This window comes from Larimichthys crocea, chromosome VII (assembly GCF_000972845.2).
Source record: "Larimichthys crocea isolate SSNF chromosome VII, L_crocea_2.0, whole genome shotgun sequence".
NCBI lineage: Eukaryota > Metazoa > Chordata > Actinopteri > Sciaenidae > Larimichthys > Larimichthys crocea.
Genome location: NC_040017.1, coordinates 24,450,263 through 24,478,209, shown reverse-complemented (window position 1 = coordinate 24,478,209; position 27,947 = coordinate 24,450,263). Strand labels below are relative to the sequence as shown.

At 38.3% G+C, this 27,947-nt stretch overlaps 5 protein-coding genes across 6 annotated transcripts; 1 reads left to right on the top strand and 4 right to left on the bottom strand.

Moving 5' to 3' along the window:
* Positions 1–6,295: 6,295 nt before the first annotated feature.
* On the bottom strand, positions 6,296–7,219 carry LOC109142057 (odorant receptor 131-2-like). Its single transcript, XM_027280387.1, has one exon. It carries the CDS (start codon positions 7,217–7,219, stop codon positions 6,296–6,298), a length of 924 nt encoding a protein of 307 aa, XP_027136188.1.
* Positions 7,220–8,546: 1,327 nt separating this feature from the next.
* Positions 8,547–11,594, top strand: diabloa (diablo, IAP-binding mitochondrial protein a). 2 transcript variants are annotated; one of them, XM_010756621.3, is made up of 6 exons: positions 8,547–8,892; positions 9,022–9,139; positions 9,233–9,358; positions 9,590–9,700; positions 9,819–9,915; positions 11,132–11,594. In XM_010756621.3, the coding sequence occupies exons 1-6, from the start codon at positions 8,756–8,758 to the stop codon at positions 11,335–11,337; spliced, it is 795 nt and encodes a 264-aa protein (XP_010754923.1). In that variant the 5' UTR covers positions 8,547–8,755; the 3' UTR covers positions 11,338–11,594. The 2 variants fall into 2 exon arrangements, with proteins under 2 accessions (XP_010754923.1, XP_010754922.1); XM_010756620.3 differs by having other exon boundaries at positions 9,019–9,139; positions 11,132–11,590.
* Positions 11,595–11,786: 192 nt separating this feature from the next.
* Positions 11,787–14,675, bottom strand: LOC109142058 (odorant receptor 131-2-like). Its single transcript, XM_027279985.1, has one exon. It carries the CDS (start codon positions 13,871–13,873, stop codon positions 12,968–12,970), a length of 906 nt encoding a protein of 301 aa, XP_027135786.1. The 5' UTR covers positions 13,874–14,675; the 3' UTR covers positions 11,787–12,967.
* A 124-nt stretch (positions 14,676–14,799) lies between these two features.
* Positions 14,800–15,721, bottom strand: LOC113746153 (odorant receptor 131-2-like). Its single transcript, XM_027280807.1, has one exon. The coding sequence runs from the start codon at positions 15,719–15,721 to the stop codon at positions 14,804–14,806; it is 918 nt and encodes a 305-aa protein (XP_027136608.1). The 3' UTR covers positions 14,800–14,803.
* Positions 15,722–17,334: 1,613 nt separating this feature from the next.
* LOC113746151 (odorant receptor 131-2-like) lies at positions 17,335–18,306 on the bottom strand. The gene has a single exon (XM_027280792.1). It carries the CDS (start codon positions 18,304–18,306, stop codon positions 17,389–17,391), a length of 918 nt encoding a protein of 305 aa, XP_027136593.1. The 3' UTR covers positions 17,335–17,388.
* Between the last annotated feature and the right edge of the window lie 9,641 nt (positions 18,307–27,947).

The window sequence follows — 27,947 nt, the reverse complement described above, 5'->3', positions numbered from 1 at the left end:
GCATGCAGATGGCCACATATCGCTCCAGGGTCATTGCTGTCAGAGTAAGTGGTGTGACTATAAAGTACAGATATACAGTGAAACAGAGAACGGTACACATGCCGAGTTGCATTGTAAAGCGAGAATAGCTCAAGATGAAAGAATATCAGACACTAATAATATCAAGCTATCAGACATTAGTGTAACAGCAATAAGATGTAGCGAGCAGTCGTGTAGAAGCACTCCTTCTGAAAAAAGTCACAACGAGCAACAAGTTGACACAAAGAAAACTTATCACCAGAATCGGCACAATAATGACCTGAAATTAATCTGCCGCAGCAAAGACTCACCACCAACTAATGAGCTGTTATTTGCCATATACTGTTTTTTTTAAAGTGCCATTGTTATATGTTCTTGAGAAAGCTTCTCTAAAGTCCTAAGATGCTGGGCCAGACAGATGTGATGAGCTCTCTGCAGCTTTCTGAGAGAGCGCTGGTCATGATGACTTAAAGAATGCAGCAAATGAAATTTGCCAGCAGTGATCATCATTGGCTATTGGTTGTTAATTCTAAAGAGACTGAATAGTCTTGAGTATTATCATTCCATAGTTTATTTTCATCGATAGTGTTTATACCTCACCCAATCAGAGATCCTAACCATCAACCAAAAGGTCCTAGCCAAGAGCCTAAACTTGCAATCATCTCAAATGACAGCCGTGTATAGTTAACTTCATTACAACCACACAGTCAGCCAGAAGACAAAAGCAACAGACAACAGAAGCTCAGGTTGAAGACATCAGAAGCCCTTTCCAATGCCAAGGATCCCCTTCAAACCTTACCACCCAGTGAAAGAAGGCTTTAGCATGACTGAGCAAAGACCAAAAATACACCATCCTTCCAGCAGACAGAAGAAGATGCACAATGCTCCCAACAAGTTGACTATCACACAAAGGTCACAACACTCCTGAATGACCCAACCACATGCAAATCGTGGATCACATGACCCCCACATTGTCTGGTCTATTGTGTTTGCAAAAGTTAGAAAAAAAGAAGAACTATAGTTTGGCGATTATATCACCAACTGTATCTTGGAAACCATTCTGTTCATGTATGGATTTTCCAAAATTCACAAAGAGGGAGCTCTACTCAGGCCCATAATCAGCAGCACCAATCTGTGGGATACAGTATTGCCAAACATGTAGCCACCACCTAGCTCCATTGGTTGGCAACACTCCTCACAATACCCAACTCAATGGACTGCAATGACCATGGTCCACAATGGACCTCAGGTGACCTTAATGACTCTGATGGCAGTCGTCACAACAGTGGGGAGCAAAGGCCGGGTTAACGCCTCACCAAGCTAAGTACCAGGGTTTCTCCACCAGTCAGTCAGAACGTGAAGAGCCTCTTGGATAAAGAGTGACAGTCTTCATATTGATCTACAACAAAGTCCAGTTGCTCAGATTAACTCTTCCAAAAATAACAAATGGACATGGCTTCCACACAGGTGCACTCATGAAACAATGATGGCAAGTGTAGCCCTGGGGCTATTATTTTCATTCATTCATATACAGAATATATAGTTTGTGTTGGCAATAAATAATAGTTCAGAAGTGTAAATATGTTTAAAAAAGTCATTTCATATACAGTTAAAAGTCAGAGATAAAGGGTGGTGTTAGTTTAAAATCCATATGATTGTCAGCACAAAAGCTAGGAGACCACATTTGTCCCACAAGAGATGCTGGCTGCAGACCTCCACTGTCAGGCCCGGAAATGCAAGGGATACATTTCAAAATAAAATCATGAATTCGTGAATGCACTTCCGGTTGAATCGTTTTCCTCACAATTAATGAATTAGGTAAACAATGCATAAATCTTTCAATTCCGGTCTATTGTATATGTTTTTTATAGTAAACTTTTGGTTGGTCAGTGAACATTTTCTCTTAAGCTATTACTCATGTAGATATATATATATATATATATATATATATAATAGATATATATATATATAAAACCACAACACACACACCACACATATATATAGATATATAATATATATATACACACACACACACACACACACATAATATATAATATTATATCTATATATATATATATATATATATAATATATATATATATATATCACATACATACATACATACATATGTATATGTTCATCAATGATTACATCATATCAACAGCAGTTAAATGTAAACGCTAGTGCTCTTTATTCAGAAAACCCTCATGTCACATCTACATTTCAGGATTGGTTATTATAGACACTGTAAATGTTAAGTAAAATATTTCAATATTTATCATCACAGTAACAGTGTTACACACTAGTAGCTGTAAACACTCAGCATTAAAAAATACATACGTTGGTTTGGTGCTTACAAAGGGTAAACTTTATAGTCATCCACTTTAAAAGTTAACATACGTTGTTTTTGGTGCCTGTTTGTTCCCAGATATATTAGTGTGTGTGTGAATGGGTGTATAATGGGTATTAACTTAAAGAACTTTGTAGAAAGCGGCTTTATGAAGTTCAGTCCATTTCCTTGTATTAGTTTACGGCAGATCTGCCACATCCAATATGGCGGACGCATTAACGTAACGCAGCAACGGCCCAACCTGCTCAGTGAGGCGTCTGAAAATCATTTTCATCCAAAAAAAAAAAAAACGTCATCAGTGGAGGTAGGTGCGGGGACAGTGGGGTCTGCAGCCAGGTGCCTCTCCATTTGTTTTGTGGGGTAGTGAAGCATCTCTTAAATCTCTCATCTTTGAATGTAAGGTAGCTGTAGCCAATCCTGCCCTCACTGGTTCACCAACGTGCCGCAGCACATTAGCGACAGCAGAGGCCTTATCGGCTCAGCTGGATCTATAAACTGAAAATTACTCCTAACCCAAGAAGGGCGGAGAGTCGTCCCGTGGTTTAGGTATCAGAACTCTGAGAAGCTGCCGAGGTAAATTCATGTGTTTAAATGTACTCGGTCTGTTGTGTGATTGTAACGTGTTAAAGACGAGCTAAATTGCTAATCGCCTGCTCCTCCATAGACTTTCACATGGTTAATTCTGCGTTGGCAGTTAGCAATTGCTAATTTGTTTAAGACCACTGTTGGTTTTCCGCCATGAATAAGCCGTAACTAAAGTTACTGAGAGGAATTATGTGATTCAGGACCGGACATTTGCCATAGATGGAGAGAGCGAGGACCGGGAGAGCCCTGGACTTTTGGAGGGAAACTGTAGCTGCTGTACTTTTTTGCCCGTTTTCCATCTTAATCTCCGACTTGTTGCTGACTCGTGAGTACGATATTTTTCTATCGGATTATTTAACGATTATTTTTTCAATTAGCTGATTATTCTAACAATGTTTTTTTTAATACTTGATTAATGACAATGAATTAAACCAAATAAAAAGCAAAAGCATGTCTTCTGAATATGTCAAGATTTTATTCAAACACATCTCTTGAAAAACAAAACCTTTGTTTTAAAAGTCACGACACACACTCTTTATAGCATTTTAACACTTGTCATATTTTTTATGAATTTTTTTTATATATTTCATAATGTACATATGAGCATTGAAGCAGTGCAGGATCATACTTGGCTTATGAGACACACTTTTTTAAATCAAATTTTAACGATTCTTCATATTTTATAAATAAACGTGTACAGTGGTCCCTCGTTTATCGCGGGGGATACGTTCTAAAAATAACCCGCAATAAACGGAATCCGCGAAGTGAGTTTTACAATTATTATACATGTTTTAAGGCCGTAAAACCCCTAACCACACACTTTTATAAACCTTTTTACATGCATTTTGTACAGTACTCTCTTAGTTAATCAGGACGCAGGACACAATGCACGTTCATACTGTTACAGTACGCTGTAAAAAAAGCATGCAAAATTACACAAAAAAAATCCGCGAAACAGTGAGTCCGCAAAAAGTGAACCGCGTTATAGTGAGGGACGACTGTACTGTTATCAATGCATACTTCTAGGTCCACAGTGAACTATTTGACTAATTTGAACATCCAATTCGTAACTTTGTAATAAAAAATTATTGTTGTTTCCACTAAATCCTGTGTTGTACTTACAAGGGTGATACTTTTTTTATAAATATAAAATAGGTTAAAGTAAACTTTTACTTTAAAAGGGAAGTACTCAATTTTGTGTTACTTCTTAAACGTTATTGGAGGCACTGCCAAGTTATTTTATATCACATTTATCACAGGTAGCGCCATCTCCAGATGAACTCAGGCCCCGTCCCACTGTACTACAACACCCCAATTATTTGTCAGTCAATATTTCCTAGCTACATGGGACTGGGGTTACAGCAAGAAGAAAGGCGACTTTGAAAGAGGGTTTATTGTCGAGGACATGGCTTCAGTTGCAAAGACTGCACAACTGGCTGTTTGTTTTGATTGGATCAGTTACTTCTGCATTTAGATCTATGGGAGAGAGATCAGTAAATAGGGTCAGAGTTGTGGCTGGTCGACAGCGCACATTTGATGACTGTGATGCTTGTGTATTAGTGTTTTTTTTTTCATAGTTTCTGTTGTGGAGAATAATATCCACCAATGGTCAGTTCAGTGAGTGGTGAGACATACACAAATGTGTACCCTTAGTGGTCAGACATTGTTATCTGACTTTAGAGGCTACATTATGTACCTATCTGTTGTGTTGAGGGAGTGAGACCTATCCTCTGACTTTAGTTGCCATAGTAATGATCAGAATGGTCCATACACGGAGCGGCCACTGCATTTGGTACAATTGTACAATTCAATGTGATCTGATACAACAGCTCTGCCATAAATTCACTACCAACTACCATTCTGGGTTCGGGAGGCAGACACGGTCATCACCTTTAAGAGTAGACTTAAGACTTTACTTTTTGGTAAAGCTTATAGTTAGGGCTGGCTCAGGTCATCCCCCTTAGTTATGCTGCCATAGGATTAGACTGCCAGGGGACCCCCACTACCTCAACTCCCCTCTCTCTCTCTGTCTGTCTCTTCCAGGGTTATGCCTAGTCAGGCATAGTATTGGTTGAAGATGCAGTCATATCTCCCTTTACTGAAAACCCTCTCTCTCTCTCTGTCACCATATGTAAACATACATGTCTCATTAATGCATGTTACTAACTAAACCTTCCCCGGAGTTTCTGTGCTCTCTCGTCCTGCACGACGTCTACTACACAAATTACTACTGTCATTATTGTTACCATATCTCCATTACTCCATTACTTTGCTGCTGCTGTGCATCTGTGTCTCTCTATCTCTATCACAGGTTCCACTGCTACTATAATCATTCTATCAGTCATTGTAATCGTACAATATGTTTGTGTTGATTTGTCCTGCACACGTGACATCTATTGCACGTCTGTCCTTCCTGGCATAGGGATCCCTCCTCTGTGGATCTTCCTGAGGTTTCTTCCACCTTTTTTCCTGTTAAAGGTTGTTTGTGGGCAAGTTGTTCCTCACTCGAACCGAGGGTCTAAGGACAGAGGGTGTCACTCCCTGTACAGATTGTAAAGCCCTCTGAGGCCTCTGATTTGATTTGATAAATTCTACATTTATGAAGCTTATAAATGGTTGGTTGATTTTTATGTGGATCCTTGACATGTTTCTAATATTTTGGCCACCCCATTTGAGACCCATACTATTAGAAACACATCTCAATATAATGCAGTCCAGTTTAACACTATTTCAAACGACAACATCAATAGTTAAATTCATATCTTCTGGACAGGGCCAACAATAACAAAAAGAAAAAAGAAAAAGTAGAATTCTTTGCAGAGTTGTTGTATTTAATAACATTGAATTGTACAAGTGTATCTAATGAAGTGGCCAGTCAGATTACAGCTGCTCTGAATCTCAAGGAGAAGTCAGTGTCCTCTAACATCTAAGATTTAACACTATTCCTACAGAGACCTAAGGACATATGCTTGACCCTGTGTCATGTCATATTAGAATAGAAAAATCCTCCACAGTTTCCTATGCACATTTTCACTTGTGAGGCCATAAATAAGAAGACTCAGTCATCTTGGAGCAGGCTTAAGAGATATGCATTTAAAGTACCTGACATTATGTGTAACATAAAATCTATCTAGTTTGTGTAAATTAGCACCACAGCTGGAAGTTGTTCGTACCTCATCATGACATTTATACAGTATGTGGGGGTAACAGCTGGTTAACAGTGTATTCACCATCACAATATGAGAACGGTCATGCATATAACATGAGAATAAACATCTATTATTAGCAAACATAGAGCATAGTGATAGATCTTAATTATAGGGGCATTGAAGCAAGTTAATTGTCAGAAATTTCTACTATACAAACCAAAGAAGCCAAAACTTTTCAGCTCGAGAAAAAACTTTTCATCCCTGAGACCATAAATAAGAGGACTCAGACATCTTGGAGCAAGACTAAACATTACATAATTAAAGTACCTGATTTGAACAAATAACATGAAATCAAATTGAAGTATAGTACTTTCTATGAACGGGCACCACAGCTGGATGAGACTGAGCAGCAGCTGGAAACCATGAAGAATTACAGTTTTGAGCCCTTTCCATGTTGACTTTTTATCCTCTCCTGATGCAGCTTTGGCCACTTTCATTATTTTAACATAGGAGAACACAATGATTATACACATCATCAAGAAGTAAAACTGATTTATAGCTGATCTAAGATGATCCTGCCATTCGTGAACAAGCAGCATCTCTATGGAACATACTGTAAATTGTTTGCAGAAGCTAATAGAGACTGATGAAAATATCATGGCAAGAATAACAATGCTGGGTACAGAGCTGAGGCCGTGAATGATGACGATGAAATGCATAGTGCTGCGTGTGGAGCACAGCTCTGCATGACGCAGGGGCATGCAGATGGCCACATATCGCTCCAGGGTCATTGCTGTCAGAGTAAGTGGTGTGACTACAAAGTACAGATATACAGTGAAAAACAGAGCAATGCACATGCCACGCTGCATTGTGAAGCGAAAATAGCTCAAGATGAGAAGAATATCAGACACAAATAAAATCACGCTATCAGACATTAGTGTAACAGCAAATAAGATGTAGCGAGCAGTCGTGTGGAAGCACTCCTTTCTGAAAAAAGTCACAATGAGCAACAAGTTGACACAAAGAAAACTTATCACCAGAATCTGCACAATAATGACCTGATAATTAATCTGCCGCAGCAAAGACTCACCAACAACTAATGAGCTGTTATTTGCCATATATCTGTTTTTTAGGCATTAATGTACCATACTTCCATTTGTGTCAATATAAATTAAGGTTCTTGAGTTTTCAATGTTAAGATGCTCGTTGAACTGCAACAGTTTATCGAACCCTCTCTGCTGTTTCAAAGATAAATGTGATCTGATGAACTCCCTGCAGCTTTCTGACTTTAAAGACGAGAACCTCCAAAATAACAACAAATGAAACTTTGCTCTCAGTGTCATCATCATCATTGCTTAATGCTTGGCACTCTCATTACTTAGTTCTTGTTCGTCCTGAAGGGAATTAGTCTTATCCTTCAATAGCTTCTTTTCATCCATGGGTATTCATCAAGGAGTAACTGTGACAGACAAGACATACATTTTCTTAACCAAGTATACAAATGACTTAGTTTGGTATTATTTTAGTCATTTTGATCCAGGAATTTGTTTACAGCATTAAAAAACAACTGCTAAAATATCTAAACTAAAATATCTAGTAATATTGGAATGGTGTGATCAAATTAAAGTACGCTCAAAGTACATATTGTTGTTTTTCCATCTCTGATGAGCAGTTGACTTTGGCAGGGCCATGTTCTTCTGACAAACAGCACAGTCGACTTTTTGCCCTCTTCAGGAATAAACTGGAAAATGTTGGAGACTGGCCTAATGAAACCTCAATGAAACTGACTGTGTCCTTCTCCTGCTAAAGAACAGGCTGATGGCAAAACTGTCCAAAAACAAATAAGAAGTGATGATAGCTGCACGGCATGCTTGGCAAATCACTAGTGAAGATAGCGACACATTGTGGTCACCATGCGATCATAGAAAGCAAAGGATCTCCAAAAAAACGTTCAATATAAATATGATGACTATATGTGTGTATGTATGTGTTTATGTTAAATTTGGGCCACTAGAATTGGAGGACTGCATAACAAGATAACATGGTTAATCTTGCGTGGAAGTTAACACCCTAAAACCTATAAAATACTGCACATCTATGAGGCTTAAAGGATATTTTTTATAAAAGAACAAACAGAGCTCCAAGTGTTGCATTTTGTGCACCATGGCGTGCACAAAATGCAACACCTGGAGTCGGTTTTAATGAAAAATGGATGCAACCATTTTAATGGCACGTGATATAGAAAGCCTCAATTTCTCTCAAAGGTTTATTTTGTTCTGATCTACACTTTCTCAGGCACACACAACAGAACAAGAGAGATAAACTCGCACGTAATTTCTGTCTCTGTGGGATTCGTCAGATAACGCCAAATACGCACATCTGCATGCAGAGTCAACAGATCAATGCTTTTTACGCAATGAAATGCTGCTGGGGCCTTACAAATACCCAGGGGACATGACAGTTGTTAATCGACAAGCAGCAAGACAAGATTGCAAGCAGCAAACCAGATTATTTCTTTGATTTTACAAAGACAAGTCAACAGTAAGTGATCACAGCAGCAATTGCAGAAGAGAGAAAACCAACGATCAGCAACTAACTTTACATCCAACAAATCAGATAAATTCTTCAAGTGCTGAAGTTATTCACTTAGCAAAATGCAAGCTGTTCGTCAGTGTTTGGTGTGTGCCAGCCGCGGTGCTGGAGGGCTTGTGCGAAATCAGACGGACATTTCACTGCTGCAGACCAACAAGTCTTCGTTCAGGAGAGGAGCAGCATGTATGCGCTTCCTGAGGTATGTTATGAACATTCACTTTCAGGCGTTTAGATTAATTGTTGGTATTAACTTAGTCTTCTTAGACATCACCTAAAGATTTGTCTATCAAATTCATTTATATACTCTGTCCCAATGTTTCTCCAGCAGTTCCGAGAGTGTCAGGAAGCCTGGAGTCCAAAAACTGGGAGAATGGAGTGACACCGCACACACAAGCATAGCATCTTTGAGTGTAGGCCGTGGGCTTTCTGCTTTAACTTTTGCAACGGTGAGTCAACCATGTATCCCTCTGGAAAAATGTTGTCTTCACATTTAGCATGAGGATGAATTAAAACTAATGATTTTTTTCTCTCTATTATAGCAAGTGGAAAACCTCTCTCATGACTCCCTGATCAAAAGAGCAGCCTCGGTGGTTACAGACAGTTCAAGTACTTTGCTCTCCCAGACCACATTGGCTCTCATAGATGCCCTTACGGACTATTCAAAGGTAAGCATCATGATGTAGGAATATTAAGGTGAAGATGACACTGGCTCCAGAGAGTGTCCTTATGTTTTTGAACTTGATAAGAGGTGTGCACATGTACAAATCCAGTATGTTAGGTATGTCTGGAGAACAGTAACACTTGTTTAATCATGTGTCGTCAGTCACATATTATTGACGTCATGGCAGATAGATAACTAGAGTCCTTGACTTTGTCCTCTCTCTGTTTGCTAACAGGCTGTGCACACACGCGTTGCTGTTCAAAGACGCTATTTAGTGTCATTTGGAAAACTGACCTCAGCAGAGAAGGATAGATTCCTGGAGGTGATCAATGGCCAGCGTGCAGAGGTTAGTGTGTGTGGTCCTCTGAACTCAACAAACTTGAATTAAATCAGCCTTTACTCTTTGCAAAAACAATAAAAAAGACAAGTTTATCTTACAGTTTCTTTTCTCTTTGTCCTGACAGATTAGTGACAGACTAGAGGAATGCAGACGTTTTGAATCAACCTGGATCAATGCTGTCAATTTGTGCAAAATGGCAGCTGAGGCAGCACGCACTTCAGGTGAGTTAGATATGTGGTTTTGAGCATAGACATATATACATAGACGCCGCATTGAGCGCTGAATCGTACGTAAACGGCGCCGCCATATTGGTTCGGGCAGGTCTGCCCGTAAACTAATACAAGGAAATGGACTGAACTTCATAAAGTGCCTTTCTATAAAGTGCTTTAAGTTATTGCCTCTTATACACCCATTCACACACACACTAATATATCTGGGAAACAAACAGGCACCAAAAACAACGTATGTAGCTTTTAAAGTGATGATTATAAATATTTACTCCTTATGTAAGCACCAAACCAACGTATGTATTTTTCTAATGCTGAGTGTTTACAGCTACTAATGTGTGTAACACTGTTACTGTGATGATAAATATTGAAATATTTATATTTAACATTTAATCTATAATAACCAGATCCTGAAATGTAGATGTGACATGAGGGTTTTCTGAATAAAGAGCACTGTACATACATACACATTACACACACACACACACACACACACACACATATATATGTATATATATATACACACACACACATCATATACCATAATTATATATGTGTTGTGGTATATATATATATATATATATATATATATATATATATATAATTATAATATATATATATATATATATATATATATACACAACACATATACACATATACACTTTTTTTACACACACACACACACACATACATTTCAGGATCTGGTTATTATAGACACAGATTAAATGTTAAATATAAATATTTCAATATTTATCATCACAGTAACAGTGTTACACACATTAGTGGCTGTAAACACTCAGCATTAGAAAAATACATACGTTGGTTTGGTGCTTACAATAGGAGTAAATATTTTAAGAATCATCACTTTAAAAGTTACATACGTTGTTTTTGGTGCCTGTTTGTTTCCCAGATATATTAGTGTGTGTGTGAATGGGTGTATAAGAGGCATTAACTTAAAGAACTTTGTACTGTAGAAAGGCACTTTATGAAGTTCAGTCCATTTCCTTGTATTAGTTTACGGGCAGATCTGCCCGAACCAATATGGCGGCGCCGTTTACGTATCGCGACCAACGACCAACCCGCTCAATGCGGCGTCTATGTATATATGTCTATGGTTTTGAGGTCCACATGTTTGAACTTAAGCTGGTGTCAACCTTTGAACCCTCTAAGCAAGTTGATTAAATATGTCTTTGCATCTTTGTGTTTCCAGGAGCCGAGCAAGCGTCCATCACAGTGAGGACAAACATTCAAGTGGCCCAGTCACAGGTGGAGGAGGCACGGAAACTGACAGCAGATGCAGATAAGAAGTTGGCCGAGACTAAAGTAGAAGAGATCCAAAGGATGGCAGAATACGCTTCCTCTCTGGAAGATAGCGAGGAGCACGAGGTGCATGAAGCTTATCTACGAGAAGACTAAGACAAGTAGACAAACATATCAGAAAACAGTAAAAAAAAAAAAAAATGCTTTCACTTTTCAGCCTATAAGATGTTTACATGTTTGCAATCAAAATTTAAAAAGGTATTGAAATGAACTGATAACATTTTGTAATTCTTCTTCATTATTTAAGGCTATTTATTTGATTAGTAAATGTAAACCACTTTTTGGAGCTTCTGGAAAATGATTACCAAATCTCCACTATTGTATGGCAGTGAGGCAGTGATCATAACATTGTTTATTGTATGTTTTATTGTAACAAAGACATTTTTTTTAAATAAAAAACTATTGTTTGTTTTCACATGATAAAAAATGAATCTGTGCTTTTCATTTTATATCAGTGTCTCCTTCTTTGCTATCAAGTAATCCTAAATTAGTGAAATCTGCCGTAATGGTTACTACTGTCACTATACAACAGGGAGGATTTGGAGCCACATTTTCACTCGTTCCCTCTTCACCTGAGAGGCCATGGTCCATGCTTGTAAAATCTCTGCTGTGTATCTGAATTGCTGCTTAACATGACTCTTTCCTACACACAAGGTCAGCAGGCAAAGGCCCCAGTCTCAGCCTGGCAACCAATTATAAATGTACTAAGTCTTGGAAGTGGTGGGCCCACTGGGTCACTAAAGATGTCGTTGAATCACACATTTAGTATGACGCTTTACCACAACGTAGTTCCCAGAGGTGCTCTCAAACAGCTCCTACCCTTTCAATGCTGGGAAGGGTTCGAAATTTATAATTAGATAATACACTGGAAACAAATATAATCTAGTCTTAGCCTAGTAAAAGCCCAAATCATGTCCTATTCACCACATGATGAAACTTGACCCCTTGTTTCCGAGTCACTCCAGCCCATCACGACACCGACTTCATCGTGACTTTATCCCTATGTAATCCACCCCGTTCATTCCTCTCCTCAACCCTACTCATCCCACAGTACACAACCATGAACAGCCTTCAGCTCCCATTCATCCCCCTAGCAACCAACTTTCTACATCCCTGATTACTCCCAGAAACTCTCCTGCATCAAGGTTTTGATTATGATGACTAAAGTTGCTTTCAGGAATATACCTCTTTCCTGTCTTTGCTCTTATTTTTCAGATAACCTCAAAGATCTTAAACATTTTCTATATACACAAAATAACCATTTCTCTCAAATATTGTTCACAAACCTGTCTAAATCTGTGACAGTGAGCACAGTAATCCAACTTTTGAGTAATTTAATCACAATTATTATACTTTGCTACATGTGAAGTCACTCGTGTAAAAGAGTAAAAGCAAAAAAAAAAAGAAATCTGGTAAACTGTGAGAATGGAACCAAAGAAAGGAGCCAAAAAATTTGCAATAGAGAAGAAGTAGTTGGTGGAGTATCTTTGGCTACAGGATGGTCAAAGCTCCCGAGAACTTCATGTCCAAGTTGCAAGTTGGAGCCTCCAACTCATTATTGTTTTCCTGAAACTTCCTGAACCATTATTGCTTGATGGCAGGGTGCAATAGTCACAGACAAGCTTCTAATAAGAAACTAGATAAAATGAAACATTTTTTAAATACTCATGTCAAAATGAAATGCCGACATATTCAGTAATCTACATCAATCAAGTAATCAACATTATCAAATATTTCTTTTATATAAGCCAAAGAAGTTTTTCAGTGCATGAAAAAATGTTTCATCTCTGAGGCCATAAATGAGAGGACTCAGACATCTTGGAGTAAGACCAAAGAATATGAAGTTAGACAACCTGACATGAGAAAATAACTTTAAATCAGTACTTTCTATTAATGGAGTCCACAACTGGATGAGACAGAGCAGCAGCTGGAAACCATGAAGAATTACTGTTTTGAGCCCTTTCCATGACGTCTTTTTATCCTCTCCTGATGCAGCTTTGGCCACTTTCATGATTTTAACATAAGAAAATAAAATGATGATAACCATAATCAAGAAGTAAAACTCTTGTACGGCTGAGATAACATGATCCTGCCATCTGTACAACATAAAAATCTTGATGGCACATATCCTGGGTTGTTTGTACAAACTAAAAGAGGCTGATGCAAAGAAGGTGGAGAGAACAACAATGCAGGGTACAGAGCTGAGGCCGTGAATGATGAGGATGCAATGCTTAGTGCTGTGTATGGAGCACAGCTGTGAATGACGCAGGGGCATGCAGATGGCCACATATCGCTCCACAGTCATTACTGTCAGAGTAACTGGTGTAACTATATTATACACAAGTACCACAACAGAGATAATGATACACATCCAAACTTGCATGGCAAATCCAAAATGGGCCAAGATGAGGAGGATATCAGACATGACTAACATCAAACTATCAGACAGAAGTGTAACAGCAAATAAGATGTAGCGTGCAGTTGTGTAGAAGCACTCCTTTCTGAAAAAAGTTATGATGAGCAAAGAGTTGATGCAAAGAAATATTACAACTAAAACCTGAACAATTATAATTATGTCCGTAAACTGTGGCAGAATGACTTCACTTACAACCAAAGAGTTGTTATAGGCCATTATTTTTTTTTAAGTAAACACAACTTGCTGATGTGCTGCCAACTGTTCTAATAATTAAATGTGTCTGTCAAATACAAATTGAGATTCCTATCATAAAAAGACCAAACCCTTCACTGAGTGGTCTAGCACTGTGGCACATAAAACAGATGGAGTGGCTGGAGATCTTAGCAGTGTTCTGAGCCAAGGCTCTGCATAACACCTTTATAGGAGTGATGAGTATACAAACAGAGTAACAGCTAATTAAACTCACCACAGTGTCGTCATTGCCACAATCTACTAGTGTCCCTCAGTAGCTGTCTCTAGACAAATGTAGTCTGTAGTTCATGGTCAAGGTAAACTTTACTGTCTCTTTTGAGCAGACTCAGAGAAGTGTTAACTTGCAATAAGTAACTCCATTCCTGATCTTTACTGTCTCAGGAGCTCAAGGGGGGTGATGATGGTGTCATTCACTGTAGTGCTGTGTGTGTAAGTGTAGTGTACATTGTACTTTGTCTTCTCTACTTCTTTTTTCTCTCTGTATACATTTCCTTCCTCAAAGCATACTGTATATTTGAGTCATTGTTTGTGAAGTATTTAAAATGCTGATAAAACTTTACAACTTACATATAAACAGCACCGAAAACAAATGAGGCATAGCAGTTGTTTATTGTACATAGTTTGTCATATCTGTATCTAGGCTTGGATGCTTGGAAGATCTAAAACCAAAATGACACAATCAACATAATCAACACTGCATAAAACTTAAACATGGAGGATGATGAATTATGCAACAAAACAACAGTAGTGTTCGATTGTAACTTGAATGACAATACAGTCACAGCCAAGATTAGAATAATAACATAGATAAAAATGAAACATTCTTTAAATACTCATGTCAAAATGAAGTGCAGACATGTTCAGTAATCTACATCAATCAAATAATCAATATTGTCAAATATTTCTTTTATACAAGCCAAAGACATTTTTCAGTGCTTGAGAAAATGTTTCATCTCTGAGGCCATAAATAAGAGGACTCAGACATTTAGGAGTAAGACCAAATAATATGAAGTTAGACAACCTGACATGAGTAAATAACATTAAATGAAATCGAAGCAGAGTGCTTTCTATGAATGGAGTCCACAACTGTATGAGACAGAGCAGCAGCTGGAAACCATGAAGAATTACTGTTCTGAGCCCTTTCCATGACGACTTTTTATCCTCTCCTGATGCAGCTTTGGCCACTTTCATGATTTTAACATAAGAAAATAAAATGATAATAACCATAATCAAGAAGTAAAACTCTTGTACGGCTGAGATAACACGATCCTGCCATCTATACAACATAAAAATCTTGATGGCACATAACCTGTATTGTTTGTACAAACTAAAAGAAGCTGATGCAAAGAAGGTGGAGAGAACAACAATGCAGGGCACAGAGCTGAGGCCGTGAATGATGAGGATGCAATGCATAGTGCTGCGCATGGAGCACAGCTGTGAATGACGCAGGGGCATGCAGATGGCCACATATCGCTCCAGAGTCATTGCTGTCAGAGTAACTGGTGTAACTATATTATACACAAACACCACAACAGAGATAATGATACATATCCAAACTTGCATGGCAAATCCAAAATGGGTAAAGATGAGGAGGATATCAGACATGACTAACATGAAACTATCAGACAGAAGTGTAACAGCAAATAAGATGTAGCGTGTAGTTGTGTAGAAGCACTCCTTTCTGAAAAAAGTTATGATGAGCAAAGAGTTGATGCAAAGAAATATCACAACTAAAACCTGCACAACAATGATTATCTCCCTATAATGCAGCAGAATGACCTTACCACCAACCAAAGAGTTGTTATTAGACATTTTTTTTAAGTAAACACAACTTGCTGTTGTACTGCCAACTCTTCTAATAATTAAATGTGTCTGTCAAATACAAATGGAGATTCGTATCATAAAAAGACCAAACCCTTCACTGAGTGGTCTAGGATTGTGACACATAAGACAGATGGAGTGGCTGGAGGTCTTAGCAGTGTTCTGAGCCAGGGCTCTGCATAACACCTTTATAGGAGTGATGAGTATACAAACAGAGTAACAGCTAATTAAACTCACCACAGTGTCGTCATTGCCACAATCTGCTAGTGTCCCTCAGTAGCTGTCTCTAGACAAATGTAGTCTGTCATGGCCAAGGTAAACTTTATTATGCCAAGTATGGAAATTGGGGTGGTTAATTGTAAAGACAGATAGAAATTCAAATATGATCCTCACAAATCCCGAAAACACACACAGATACATACACATTTGCACATACACTCACTTTTATCACTTTTTATTTATCAAATCGAGGTTGTAGGCCAAAAGGAATTTAAACTGTACTATTATAATCATCATTGTGTCTGTCTTGGAGTATTTAGCACACAGATACATACACATATGCACATACACTCACTTTTATTGGCCAGGTGTATGTGCACACAGTGAGTTTACACTTTAAAATTTGCTCTTGATGTACATACAGACATAGATGTAAGACATGCAGCTTGAAAGGTAAGATATATATATATATATATAAAATGCTGCACGGTGGTGCAGAGGTTAGCACTGTCGCCTCACAGCCAGACAGTTCCTTTTTTTGAACCCCGGCAGGGGCCTTTCTATGTGGAGTTTGCATGTTCTCCCCCGTATATTTCTATATTCATGTCATGTTTATATATAAATATAAAGTATTCATGTCTATCATCTTCATTCATTTTCTGACAAAGAGCAAAAAAAATAGCAGCAGCTAGAATACAAACAAAGCAACAGCTAATTAAAGTCAGTGTCATCATTACACTTTCTGCTAGTGTCCCTCCCTCAGTGGCAATCAAATCAAGGTTGTAGGCCAAAAGCAATTTAAACTGTACTATTATAATCATCATTCTGTCTGTCTTGGAGTATTTAACTACTGTCTCTTTTGAGCAGACTCAGAGAAGTGTTGACTTGCAAAAAGTAACTCGATTCCTGATCTTTACTGTCTCAGGAGCTCAAGGGGGGTGATGATGGTGTCATTCACTGTAGTGCTGTGTGTGTAAGTGTAGTGTACATTGTACTTTGTCTTCTCTACTTCTTTTTTCTCTCTGTATACATTTCTTTCCTCAAAGCATACTGTATATTTGAGTCATTGTTTGTGACGTATCTAAAATGCTGATAAAATTTTACAACTTACATATAAACAGCACCGAAAACAAATGAGGCATAGCAGTTGTTTATTGTGCATAGTTTGTCATATCTGTATCTAGGCTTGGATGCTTGGAAGATCTAAAACCAAAATTTCATAATCAACATAATCAACACTGCATAAAACTTAAACACGGAGGATGATGAATTATGCAACAAAACAACAGTAGTGTTCAATTGTAACTTGAATGACAATACAGTCACAGCCAAGATTAGAATAATAACATAGATAAAAATGAAACATTCTTTAAATACTAATATGAAAAATTAAGGGCAGACATATTCAGTAATCTACATCAATCAAATAATCAATATTGTCAAATATTTCTTTTATACAAGCCAAAAAAGTTTTTCAGTGCTTGAGAAAATGTTTCATCTCTGAGGCCATAAATGAGAGGACTCAGACATTTAGGTGTAAGACCAAATAATATGAAGTTAGACAACCTGACATGAGCAAATAACATTAAATCAAATCGAAGCAGAGTGCTTTCTATGAATGGAGTCCACAACTGGATGAGACAGAGCAGCAGCTGGAAACCATGAAGAATTACTGTTCTGAGCCCTTTCCATGACGACTTTTTATCCTCTCCTGATGCAGCTTTGGCCACTTTCATGATTTTAACATAAGAAAATAAAATGATGATAACCATAATCAAGAAGTAAAACTCTTGTACGGCTGAGATAACATGATCCTGCCATCTATACAACATAAAAATCTTGATGGCACATATCATGGGTTGTTTGTACAAACTAAAAGAGGCTGATGCAAAGAAGGTGGAGAGAATAACAATACAGGGTACAGAGCTGAGGCCGTGAATGATGAGGATGCAATGCATAGTGCTGCGTGTGGAGCACAGCTCAGCATGACGCAGGGGCATGCAGATGGCCACATATCGCTCCAGGGTCATTGCTGTCAGAGTAACTGGTGTAACTATATTATACACAAATACCACAACAGAGATAATGACACACATCCAAACTTGCATGGGAAATCCAAACTCGGCCAAGATGAGGAGGATATCAGACATGACTAACATCAAACTATCAGACAGAAGTGTAACAGCAAATAGGATGTAGCGTGTAGTTGTGTAGAAACACTCCTTTTTGAAAAAAGTCATGATGAGCAAAGAGTTGATGCAAAGAAATATCACAAATAAAACCTGCACAACAATGATTATCTCCCTATAATGCAGCAGAATGACCTTACCACCAACCAAAGAGCTGTTATTAGACATAATTTTTCTTTTTAAGTAAACACAACTTGCTGATGTACTGCAACTGTTCTAATAATTAAATGTGTCTTTCAAATACAAATTGAGATTCGTATCATAAAAAGACCAAACCCTTCACTGAGTGGTAGCACTGTGGCACATAAGACAGATGGAGCGGCTGGAGGTCTTAGCAATGTTCTGAGCCAGGGCTCTGCATAACACCTTTATAGGAGTGATGAGTATACAAACAGAGTAACAGCTAATTAAACTCACCACAGTGTCGTCATTGCCACAATCTGCTAGTGTCCCTCAGTAGCTGTCTCTAGACAAATGTAGTCTGTCATGGTCAAGGTAAACGTTATTATGCCAAATTTTGAAATTGGGGTGGTTCATTGTAAAGACAGATAGAAATTCAAATATAATCCCCACAAATCCCGAAAACACACACAGATACATACACATATGCACATACACTCACTTTTATCACTTTTTATTTATCAAATCGAGGTTGTAGGCCAAAAGCAATTTAAACTGTAATATTATAATCATCATTATGTCTGTCTTGGAGTATTTAGCACACAGATACATACACATATGCACATACTGTAAACTCACTTTTATTGGCCAGGTGTATGTGCACACAGTGAGTTTACACTTTACACTTTGCTCAAAACATACAGGAAGGCTCTCCGTAATGCCAGAGCAGCCTAGAGCTTGAAAAGTAAGATGTATATATATATATATCTTACCTTTATTATGGCATGCCATTCAGGAAATTGAAACTTTGAATATATGGAGTGAACCTTGAATATATTGAATGAAACTTTGAATATATTGAATGAAGTCTGAATATATTGAATGAAGTCTGAATATATTGAATGAAACCTTGAATATATTGAATGAAGTCTGAATATATGGAATGAAACTTTGAATATATTGAGTGAACCTTGAATATATTGAATGAAACTCTGAATATATTGAATGAAACCTTGAATATATTGAATGAAACTTCACTGACGTCAGACTTTGCGGCAGTGCCTGCAGCCATCCTGTGTAACAGTCTGTTAAAGCGAAAGACAGTCAGGCCGCCCGCAATCTAGTTGCAGCGATATTAAGCAATGAGGACATGATAAATACACTGGCGAATGCGTGCCGAAATCCTCCCGAAAAAGTTCGCTCAATTTTTAACCGTGGCAGGCCTACAGCAGGCATAAAGTTTCGCCATAATCTCATTATGCATTTGTCTGTCTGTCCGCAGTCCGCTGTGTGAGTAGCGTGCCCAAAGCTGACAATGTGTCGCGGATCATAAAATACGTTCAATACTAAACTAAATATTCACCCTGCATTGGTCTATGAATGTGGGTAATGCTTATTGTATCTAAACAATTTATGAAGAGCTTCTCTTTCAATTCATGAAATCCCTGTAGCCGCAGCAGCTTCTCCAGTCCCGGAGAAGTGCCGCGTCAGAGAGCAGTGCCATTACGCACGGCCATTCTCTGTGTTTTACCTTCATTAAATCACCTGAAAACTATATCAAGCTAACCATACAGTGTCTTGGACCCTTTCTTGTGTATGGGTGGAGATTGTACCGTGGGTCCGGGTCGGACTAGGAACAAAATCCGGCCCTGGCATTTTTTCTCTGGACCGGCCCACCATTAGACACTTCTGGTGTTTAGCTCGGTAGCTTAAGCAGCAGCTCTATATGCGAAGACTCGCTGTGGAGGCGCAGGTTTGACTCCCGACCTGTGTGGCCCTTTTCCGCATCTTAACTCGGATTTTCTCTGCTCCTCCTTTCCTCTTTTTAGAACCTCTGTCATCCATAATTTATTGTAATTAATATTCGTGCAACATACAGTATGAAGTTTATCTATAGACTGTATATGAGTCTATCCCTGTTTCGGTTTCACATAAACCTAGCGGCTGCATGGATGCATCCATTTGAGGGGGCAGGGGAGGGGGGGTGTAAATCGTAACTTCTGAACCTGTCATGAAGAGGCAAATATTAACCGATATTAGCCAGTGCAATCCAAAGCCTATTCCAAATGGATGCAAATGGGCCGCAAGTCCATTTTGGGCTGCTGGGCAAATGTTGCAAAGGCTACAAAATAACAAATACATACATACAAAAAAACACCGGAGGCCACCGGCCCAAATGTGGCCGAGATGGACCGGCCCATCTGGCATTTGCCAGGTAGCACAGACTGCCAGTCCGAGCCTGCACTGGGTGTTGTGGGGCTCTCCTGTGAGGTTGAAGGCATGCTGAGGTTGGCCTGATAAACAGCTGCCTGGCCTGTCTTCCACGATTAAAAGGGAGCGAACCTCTTTGTCAGGAAAACGGTATTGATCAGGGATATCGGCGGGATTTTGGCCCGTACATGCAGTGTTAATGATGTCCTCATAGTTTAATATTGCTGCAACGAGAATGTGAGCGGACTGACTCGTTGTCACTCACTTTTAGCTATAGCATCCACACGTTACACAAGATGCCGTGAAGTCTGACGTCAGTCAAGTTTCATTCAATATATTCAAAGTTTCATTCCATATATTCAATGTTTCATTCAATATATTTAAGGTTTCGTTTAATATATTCAGACTTCATTCAATATATTCAAGGTTTCATTCAATATATTCAGACTTCATTCAATACATTCAAAGTTTCATTCCATATATTCAAGGTTTCGTTCAATATATTCAGACTTCATTCCATATATTTACTATTATAAGCTTGCTGTGACTGTATTGATGTCTTCAAGTTTACAATGCAACACTACTGTTGTTTTTTGTGCATAATTCACATCCGCCCATTTTAGTTTTTATGCAGTGTGTGTGATTATGTTGATTGATGAATTTTGGTTTTAAGACTTCCAAGCCCAAGCCTAGATAAGATATTGGACAAACTAATGTACAATAAAACCAACTGCTATGCCTCATTTGTTTTCGGTGCTGTTTATATGTAGTTGTAAAGTTTTATCACATTTTAATACTTTACACAACAATGACTCAAATAACAGTAGGCTTTGAGGAAAGAAATGTATACAGAGAGAAAAAAGAAGTAAGAAGACAAAGTGCAATGTACACTACACTTACACACACAGCACTACAGTGAATGCACCATCATCACCCCCTTGAGCTCCTGAGACAGTAGACAGGAATGGAGTTCTTATTGCAAGTAACACTTCTCTGAGTCTGCTCAAAAGAGACAGTAGTTAATACTCCAAGACAGACAGGATGATGATTATAATAGTACAGTTTAAATTGCTTTTGGCCTACAACCTCATTGATTGCCACTGAGGGAGGACACTAGCAGAAAGTGGTCAATGATACACTGAGTTTGATTAGCTGTTGCTTTGTTGTATCTAGCTGCTTGCTATTTTTTTTTGCTCTTTGCAGCAAAATGAATGAGATGAAAGACATGATACGTTATATGTAAGTTAATATAACATAACATGAAAAATAATAATACGGGGGAGAACATGCAAACTCCACATAGAAAGGCCACCTGCCGGGTTTCAAAAAAGGGAACTGTCTGGCTGTGAGGCGACAGTGCAACCTCTGCACCACCGTGCGATTTTATATATATATATATATATCTTACTTCAAGCTCCATGTCTTACTTCTTATGTCCTGTAGGTACATCAAGACATCAGAGCAACGTGTAAAGTGTAAACTCACTGTGTGCACATAACCCTGGCAAATAAAAGTGAGTGTATATGTGCATATGTGTATGTTATCGTGTGGGTTTTTAGGGATTTGGGGTATTATATTTGAATTTTCTATCTGTCTTTACAAGGAACCACCCCAATTTCCATCTGGGCGTAATGAAGTTTACCTTGACCATGGAATTACAGACTACATTGTCTAGAGACAGCTACTGAGGACACTATAGATTGTGGCAATGACGACACTGTGGTGAGTTTAATAGCTGTTACTTCTTTTGGATATCATCACTCCTATAAAGGTTTATGCAGAGCCCTGGCAGAACACGCTAAGACCTCCAGCCACTCCATCTGTCTTTGTTCCACAGTGCTAGACCACTCAGTGAAGGTTTGGTCTTTTTATATACGAAAATCTCTATTTGTATGTTGAAAGACACATTTAATATTAGAACAGTTGGCAGTACATCTGCAAGTTGGTGTTTACTTAAAAAAAAATTATGTCTATAAACACTCTTGGTTGTTGGTAAGGTCTTCCTGCTGCATTATAGGAGATAAACCATTGTTGTTGCAGTTTTTATTTGTGATATTTCTTTGCATCAACTCTTTGCTTCACTAACTTTTTTCAAAAGGAGGCTTCTTACACAACTACACGCGAACATCTTATTTGCTGTTACACTTCTGTCTGATAGTTTGATGTTAGTCATGTCTGATATCCTCCTCATCTTGGCCGATGTTGGATTTCCCATGCAAGTTTGGATTGTGTCATTACTCTGTTGTGGTATTTGTGTATAATATAGTTACAACCAGTTACTCTGACGCAATGACCCTGGAGCGATATGTGGGCCTCTGCATGCCCCTGCGTCATGCTGAGCTGTGCTCCACACCAGCACTATGCATTGCATCCTCATCATTCACGGCCTCAGCTCTGTACCCTGATTGTTATTCTCCTCCACCTTTCTTGCATCAGCTCTTTTAGTTGTACAAACACCCATGATATGTCCATCAAGATTTTTATGTTGTATAGATGCAGGATCATGTTATCTTCAGCCGTACAAGAGTTTTACTTCTTGATTATGGTTATCATCATTTTATTTTCTGATTAAATCATGAATTGCCAAAGCGGGCATGCAGGAGAGGATAAAAAGTCGTCATGGAAAGGGCTCAGAACAGTAATTCTTCATGGTTTCCAGCGCTTGTCTGTCTCATACAGTTTGTGGACTCCCCATCATAGAAAGCACCTGCTTCGATTTCATTTAATGTTATTTACCATGTCAGGTTGTCCTACTTCATATTATTGGTCTTACTCCAAATGTCTGAGTCCTCTTATTTAGGGGCCTCAGAGATGAACATTTTCTCAAGCACTGAAAAATGTCTTTGGCTTGTAAAAAGAAAATTTGACAATATTGATTATTTGATTGATGTAGATTACTGAGCTGTCTGCACTTCATTTGGACATGAGTATTTAAAAGAATGTTTCATTTTCTATGTTTATTATTAAATTTGGCGTGTGACTGTATTGTCATTCAAGTTACAATTGAACACTACTGTGTGTTTTTGGTTGCATAATTCCTCATCCTCCATTATTAATTTTTATGCAGTGTGATGAGTTGATGTATATATTTTGGTTTTGCAGATCTTCCAAGCATCCAAGCCTAGATACAGATATGGACAAACTATGTACAATAAACAACTGCTATGCCTCTTTGTTTTTCGGTGCTGTTATATGTAAGGTTGTAAAGTTTTATCAGCATTTAAATACTTCACACAACATGACTCAAATATACAGTATGCTTTGGAGAAAGAAATGTATAGCAGGAGAAAAAAAGAAGTAGAGAAGACAAAGTACATGTATCACTACACTTACACAATAGCAACACATGAATGACACCATCATCACCCCCTTGAGCTCCGGACAGTAAAGATCATGAATGGAGTTCTTATGCAAGTCAACACTTTCTGTAGTCTGTCAAAAGAACAGTAGTTAAATACTCCCAAAGACAGACAGGATGATATATAAGAGTACAGTTTAAATTGCTTTTGGCCTACAACCCATTTGATTGCCACTGAGGGAGGGACACTAGCAGACAGTGTAATGATACACTGAGTTGTACTTAGCTGTTGCTTTTGTTTGGTATTCTAGCTGCTGCATTGTTTTGCTCTTTGTCAGAAAATGAATGAGATGAAACGACATGAATACTTTATATTTAAATAAACAAACATGAAAATAGAATTACGGGGGAGAAACGCAAACTCCACAGAAAGGCCCTGCCGGGGTTCAAAAGGGACTGTCTGGCTGTGGAGGCCACAGTGTAAACCTTATGCACAACCGTGCAGTATTTAGGATGTATATTGTATATCGTATACTTTCAGCTCATGTTACTACATCTATGTCTGTATGTAACATCAAGACATCAAGAGCAATGTAAAAGTGTAAACTCACTGGGAAAAAAAAAAAAAATTTTTTTTTTTTTTCCCAGTGAGTTTACACTTTTACATTGCTCTTGATGTCTTGATGTTACATACAGACATAGATGTAGTAACATGAGCTGAAAGTATACGATATACAATATACATCCTAAATACTGCACGTATGGTGCGGAGCATAGGTTAAGCCACTGTCGGCCTTCAACGCCAGAAGTTCCTCTTTTGAACCCCGGCAGGGGACCTTTCTCGTGGATTTGCATTGTCTCCCCCGTATATTATATTTCTCATGTTATTGTTTATATCTATAATATAAAGTATTCATGTCTTTTTCATCTTCATTATTTTCTGACCAAAGAGCAAAAACAATAGCAGCAGCTAAACCAAACAACAAGCAACAGCTAAGATAACACTCAGTGTCAATCATTACACTTGTCTGCTTAGTGTCCCTCTCAGTGGCAATCAAATCGAGTTGATAGGCCAAAAGTAATTTAAATGTACTTTATAATCATTCATCCTGTCTGTCTTTGGAGTATTTTAACTACTGTTCTTTGATCACGACTCAGAGATAAGTGTTGACTTGCAAACTAAGTAACTCCATTCATGATATTCTGTCTCAGGAGCTCAGGGGGGTGATGATGGTGTCATTCACTGTAGTTGCTGGTGAGTAAGTGTAAGTGCATTGTACTTTGTCTTCTCTACTTCTTTTTTTCTCCTTGTATACATTTCTTTCTCAAAGCATACTGTATATTTTGAGTCTTGTTTTGTGAGTATTTACACTGCTGATAAAACTTTACAACCTACATATTAAACAGCACCGAAAAACAAATGCGGCACTAGCAGTTGTTTATTGTACATAGTTTGTCATATCTGTATTCTAGGCTGGATGTTGGAAGATCTAAAACCAAAAATGAATACATCAACCTCATCACACTGCCATAAAATTTAAACTATGGAGGATGATGAATTATGCAAACAAAAACAACAGTAGTGTTCAATGTAACTGAATGACAATTAACCGTCACAGCCAATTCTAATAATAACATAGTAAAATGAAAATTTCTTTAAATACTCATGTCACAAATGAGAGGCAGGACAGTCAGTAATCTACATCACATGCAAATAATCAATTTGTCAAACTTTCTTTTACTACAAGCCAAAGACATTTTTCAGTGCTTGGAGAAAATGTTTCATTCTCTCTGAGGCCCATAAATAGAGACGTCAGACATTTCGGAGTACGACCCATACTATGAAGGTTAGACAACCCCCTGACAGCAAATACAATAAATACATGATCGCAGACGTGCTTTCATGATGGAGTCGCACAACTGTATTGAGACCGAGCACAAGCAGCTGGAAACCCATGAAGATTACTGTTCTAGCCATTTCCATGACGACTTTTTATCCTCTCCTGATGCACGCTTTGGCCATATTCATGATTTTAACTCAGAAAAAAAATGATGATAACCGATAATCAAGAAGTAAACCTCTGTATACGGCTGATGATAACATGATCTTGCCATCATACAAACATAACAATCTTGAGAACATAACGTCATGGGTGTTGTACAACTAAAAGAGCTGATGCAAAGATGTGGAGGGGAAAACAAGCAGGGCACGAGCTGAGGCCGTTGAATGATGAAGATCTGCAATGCATAGTGCTGCGTGTGGACACAGCTTGAGCATGACGCAGGCGAGTGCATGAGGGGCCCACATATCGCTCACCAGGGCTCATTGCACGTCAGCGTAAACTGTTGTTTGAAACTATATTATAACCGATACCACAACAAGAGCATAATGAACACTACACCAAACCTGCATGGCAAATCCAGAACACGTGGTCACAAGATGGAGGGAGGGATATCAGACATGAACTAACATGAAATATCACGACAGAAAGTGTAAAACAGCATAATACACGTATTGAGTCGCTGTAGATTGTGTAGAAGCACTCCTTTCTGAAAAAAGTTAGTGAAGCAAACGAGTTGCTGCAAAAAAATATCACCAATTTACAAACTTAGCAACAACAATGGTTTATCTCCCTATAATGCGCAAGAATGACCTTCACCAACAACCAAGAGTTGTTTATTCGACAATTTTTTTAAGTACAACAAAACTTGCATGATGTACTGCCAACTGTTCTAAAATATAAAATGTGTCTTTCAAAATACTAAATGAGAGTTCTACTATAAAAAAGACCCAAAGCCTTCACTGAGTAGGTCCTGTAGCATGTGGCACATAGAGACAGATGTGAGTGGCTGGAGGGTCTTTAGCAGTGTTTACGCCATCGGTCTCTGCATAAATACCTTATAGGAGTGACTGAGGTATCAAAAGACAGCGTGTCAACAGACTCATTAAACTCACCACATGTCGTCATTCCCCCCAACCAGATCTGCTCTAGTGTCTCTCCCCTCGTAGCTGTCTCGAGACAAATTAGTCTGTAATTCATGGTCAAGGTAAACTTCATTACGCCCAGCATGGAAATTGGGGTGGTTCCTTGTAAAGGACAGATAGAAATTCAAATATAATCCCACAAATCCCTAAAAACCCACACCGATAACATACACATATGCAATATACACTCACTTTATTTGCCAGGGTTATGTGCCACACAGTGAGTTTACACTTTACACTTGCTCTTGATGTCTTGATGTACCTACAGGACATAAGAAGTAAGACATGGAGCTTGCCAAGTAAGATATCTATATATATCATATCTATAAAATACTTGCACGGTGGTGCAGAGGTTCGCCACTGTCGCCTCACAGCCAGACAGTTCCCTTTTTTGAAACCCGGGCAGGGGCCTTTCTATGTGGACGTTTGCATGTTCTCCCCGTATTATTTTATTTCATGTTATGTTTATTATACATATAACGTATCATGTCTTTCATCTCATTCATTTTCTGCAAAGAGCAAAAAAAAATAGCAAGCAGCTAGACTACAACAAAGCAACAGCTAAGTAAACTCAGTGTATCATTGACCACTGTCTGCTAGTGTCCTTCCCTCAAGTGGCAATCCAAATCGAGGTTGAGGCCAAAGCAATTTCAAACTGTACTATCTATAATCATCATCCTGTTCTGTCTTGGAGTACTTAACTACTGTTCTCTTTTGAGCAGACTCAGAGAAGTGTTACTTGCAATAAGCAACTCATTCCTGTCTACTGTCTCAGGAGCTCAAGGGGGTGACTCGATGGTGGCATTCACTGTAGTGCTGGTGTGTAAGTGTAGTGTACATTGCACTTTGTCTTCTGTACTTCTTTTTTCTTCTGTATACATTTCTTTCCTCAAAGCCTTACTGTTATTTGAGTTCATTGTTGTTAAGTATCTAAAATTGATGATAAAACTTTACAACTCACCATATAAACAGCACCCGAAAACAAATGAGGCATAGCAGTTGTTTTATTGTACATAGTTTGTCATATCTTATCTCGGCTTGGATGCTGGAAGATCTTAAAACAAATGACACAATCAACATAATCAAACACTGCATAAAACTTAAAATGGGCGGATGGTGAATTATGCACAAAAACAACAGTGTGTTCCATTGTAACTTGAATGACAATACAGTCACAGCAAGCTTATAATAGTA

Coding starts and splice junctions, on each gene's coding strand:
- LOC109142057 (XM_027280387.1), bottom strand. CDS start 7,219: ATGGCAAATAACAGCTCATTAGTTGTTGGTGAGTCTTTGCTGCGGCAG.
- diabloa (XM_010756620.3), top strand. CDS start 8,756: ATGCAAGCTGTTCGTCAGTGTTTGGTGTGTGCCAGCCGCGGTGCTGGA. Junction 9,140..9,232: donor CTGCTTTAACTTTTGCAACG/GTGAGTCAACCA, acceptor TCTCTATTATAG/CAAGTGGAAAACCTCTCTCA. Junction 9,359..9,589: donor CCCTTACGGACTATTCAAAG/GTAAGCATCATG, acceptor GTTTGCTAACAG/GCTGTGCACACACGCGTTGC.
- LOC109142058 (XM_027279985.1), bottom strand. CDS start 13,873: ATGGCCTATAACAACTCTTTGGTTGTAAGTGAAGTCATTCTGCCACAG.
- LOC113746153 (XM_027280807.1), bottom strand. CDS start 15,721: ATGTCTAATAACAACTCTTTGGTTGGTGGTAAGGTCATTCTGCTGCAT.
- LOC113746151 (XM_027280792.1), bottom strand. CDS start 18,306: ATGTCTAATAACAGCTCTTTGGTTGGTGGTAAGGTCATTCTGCTGCAT.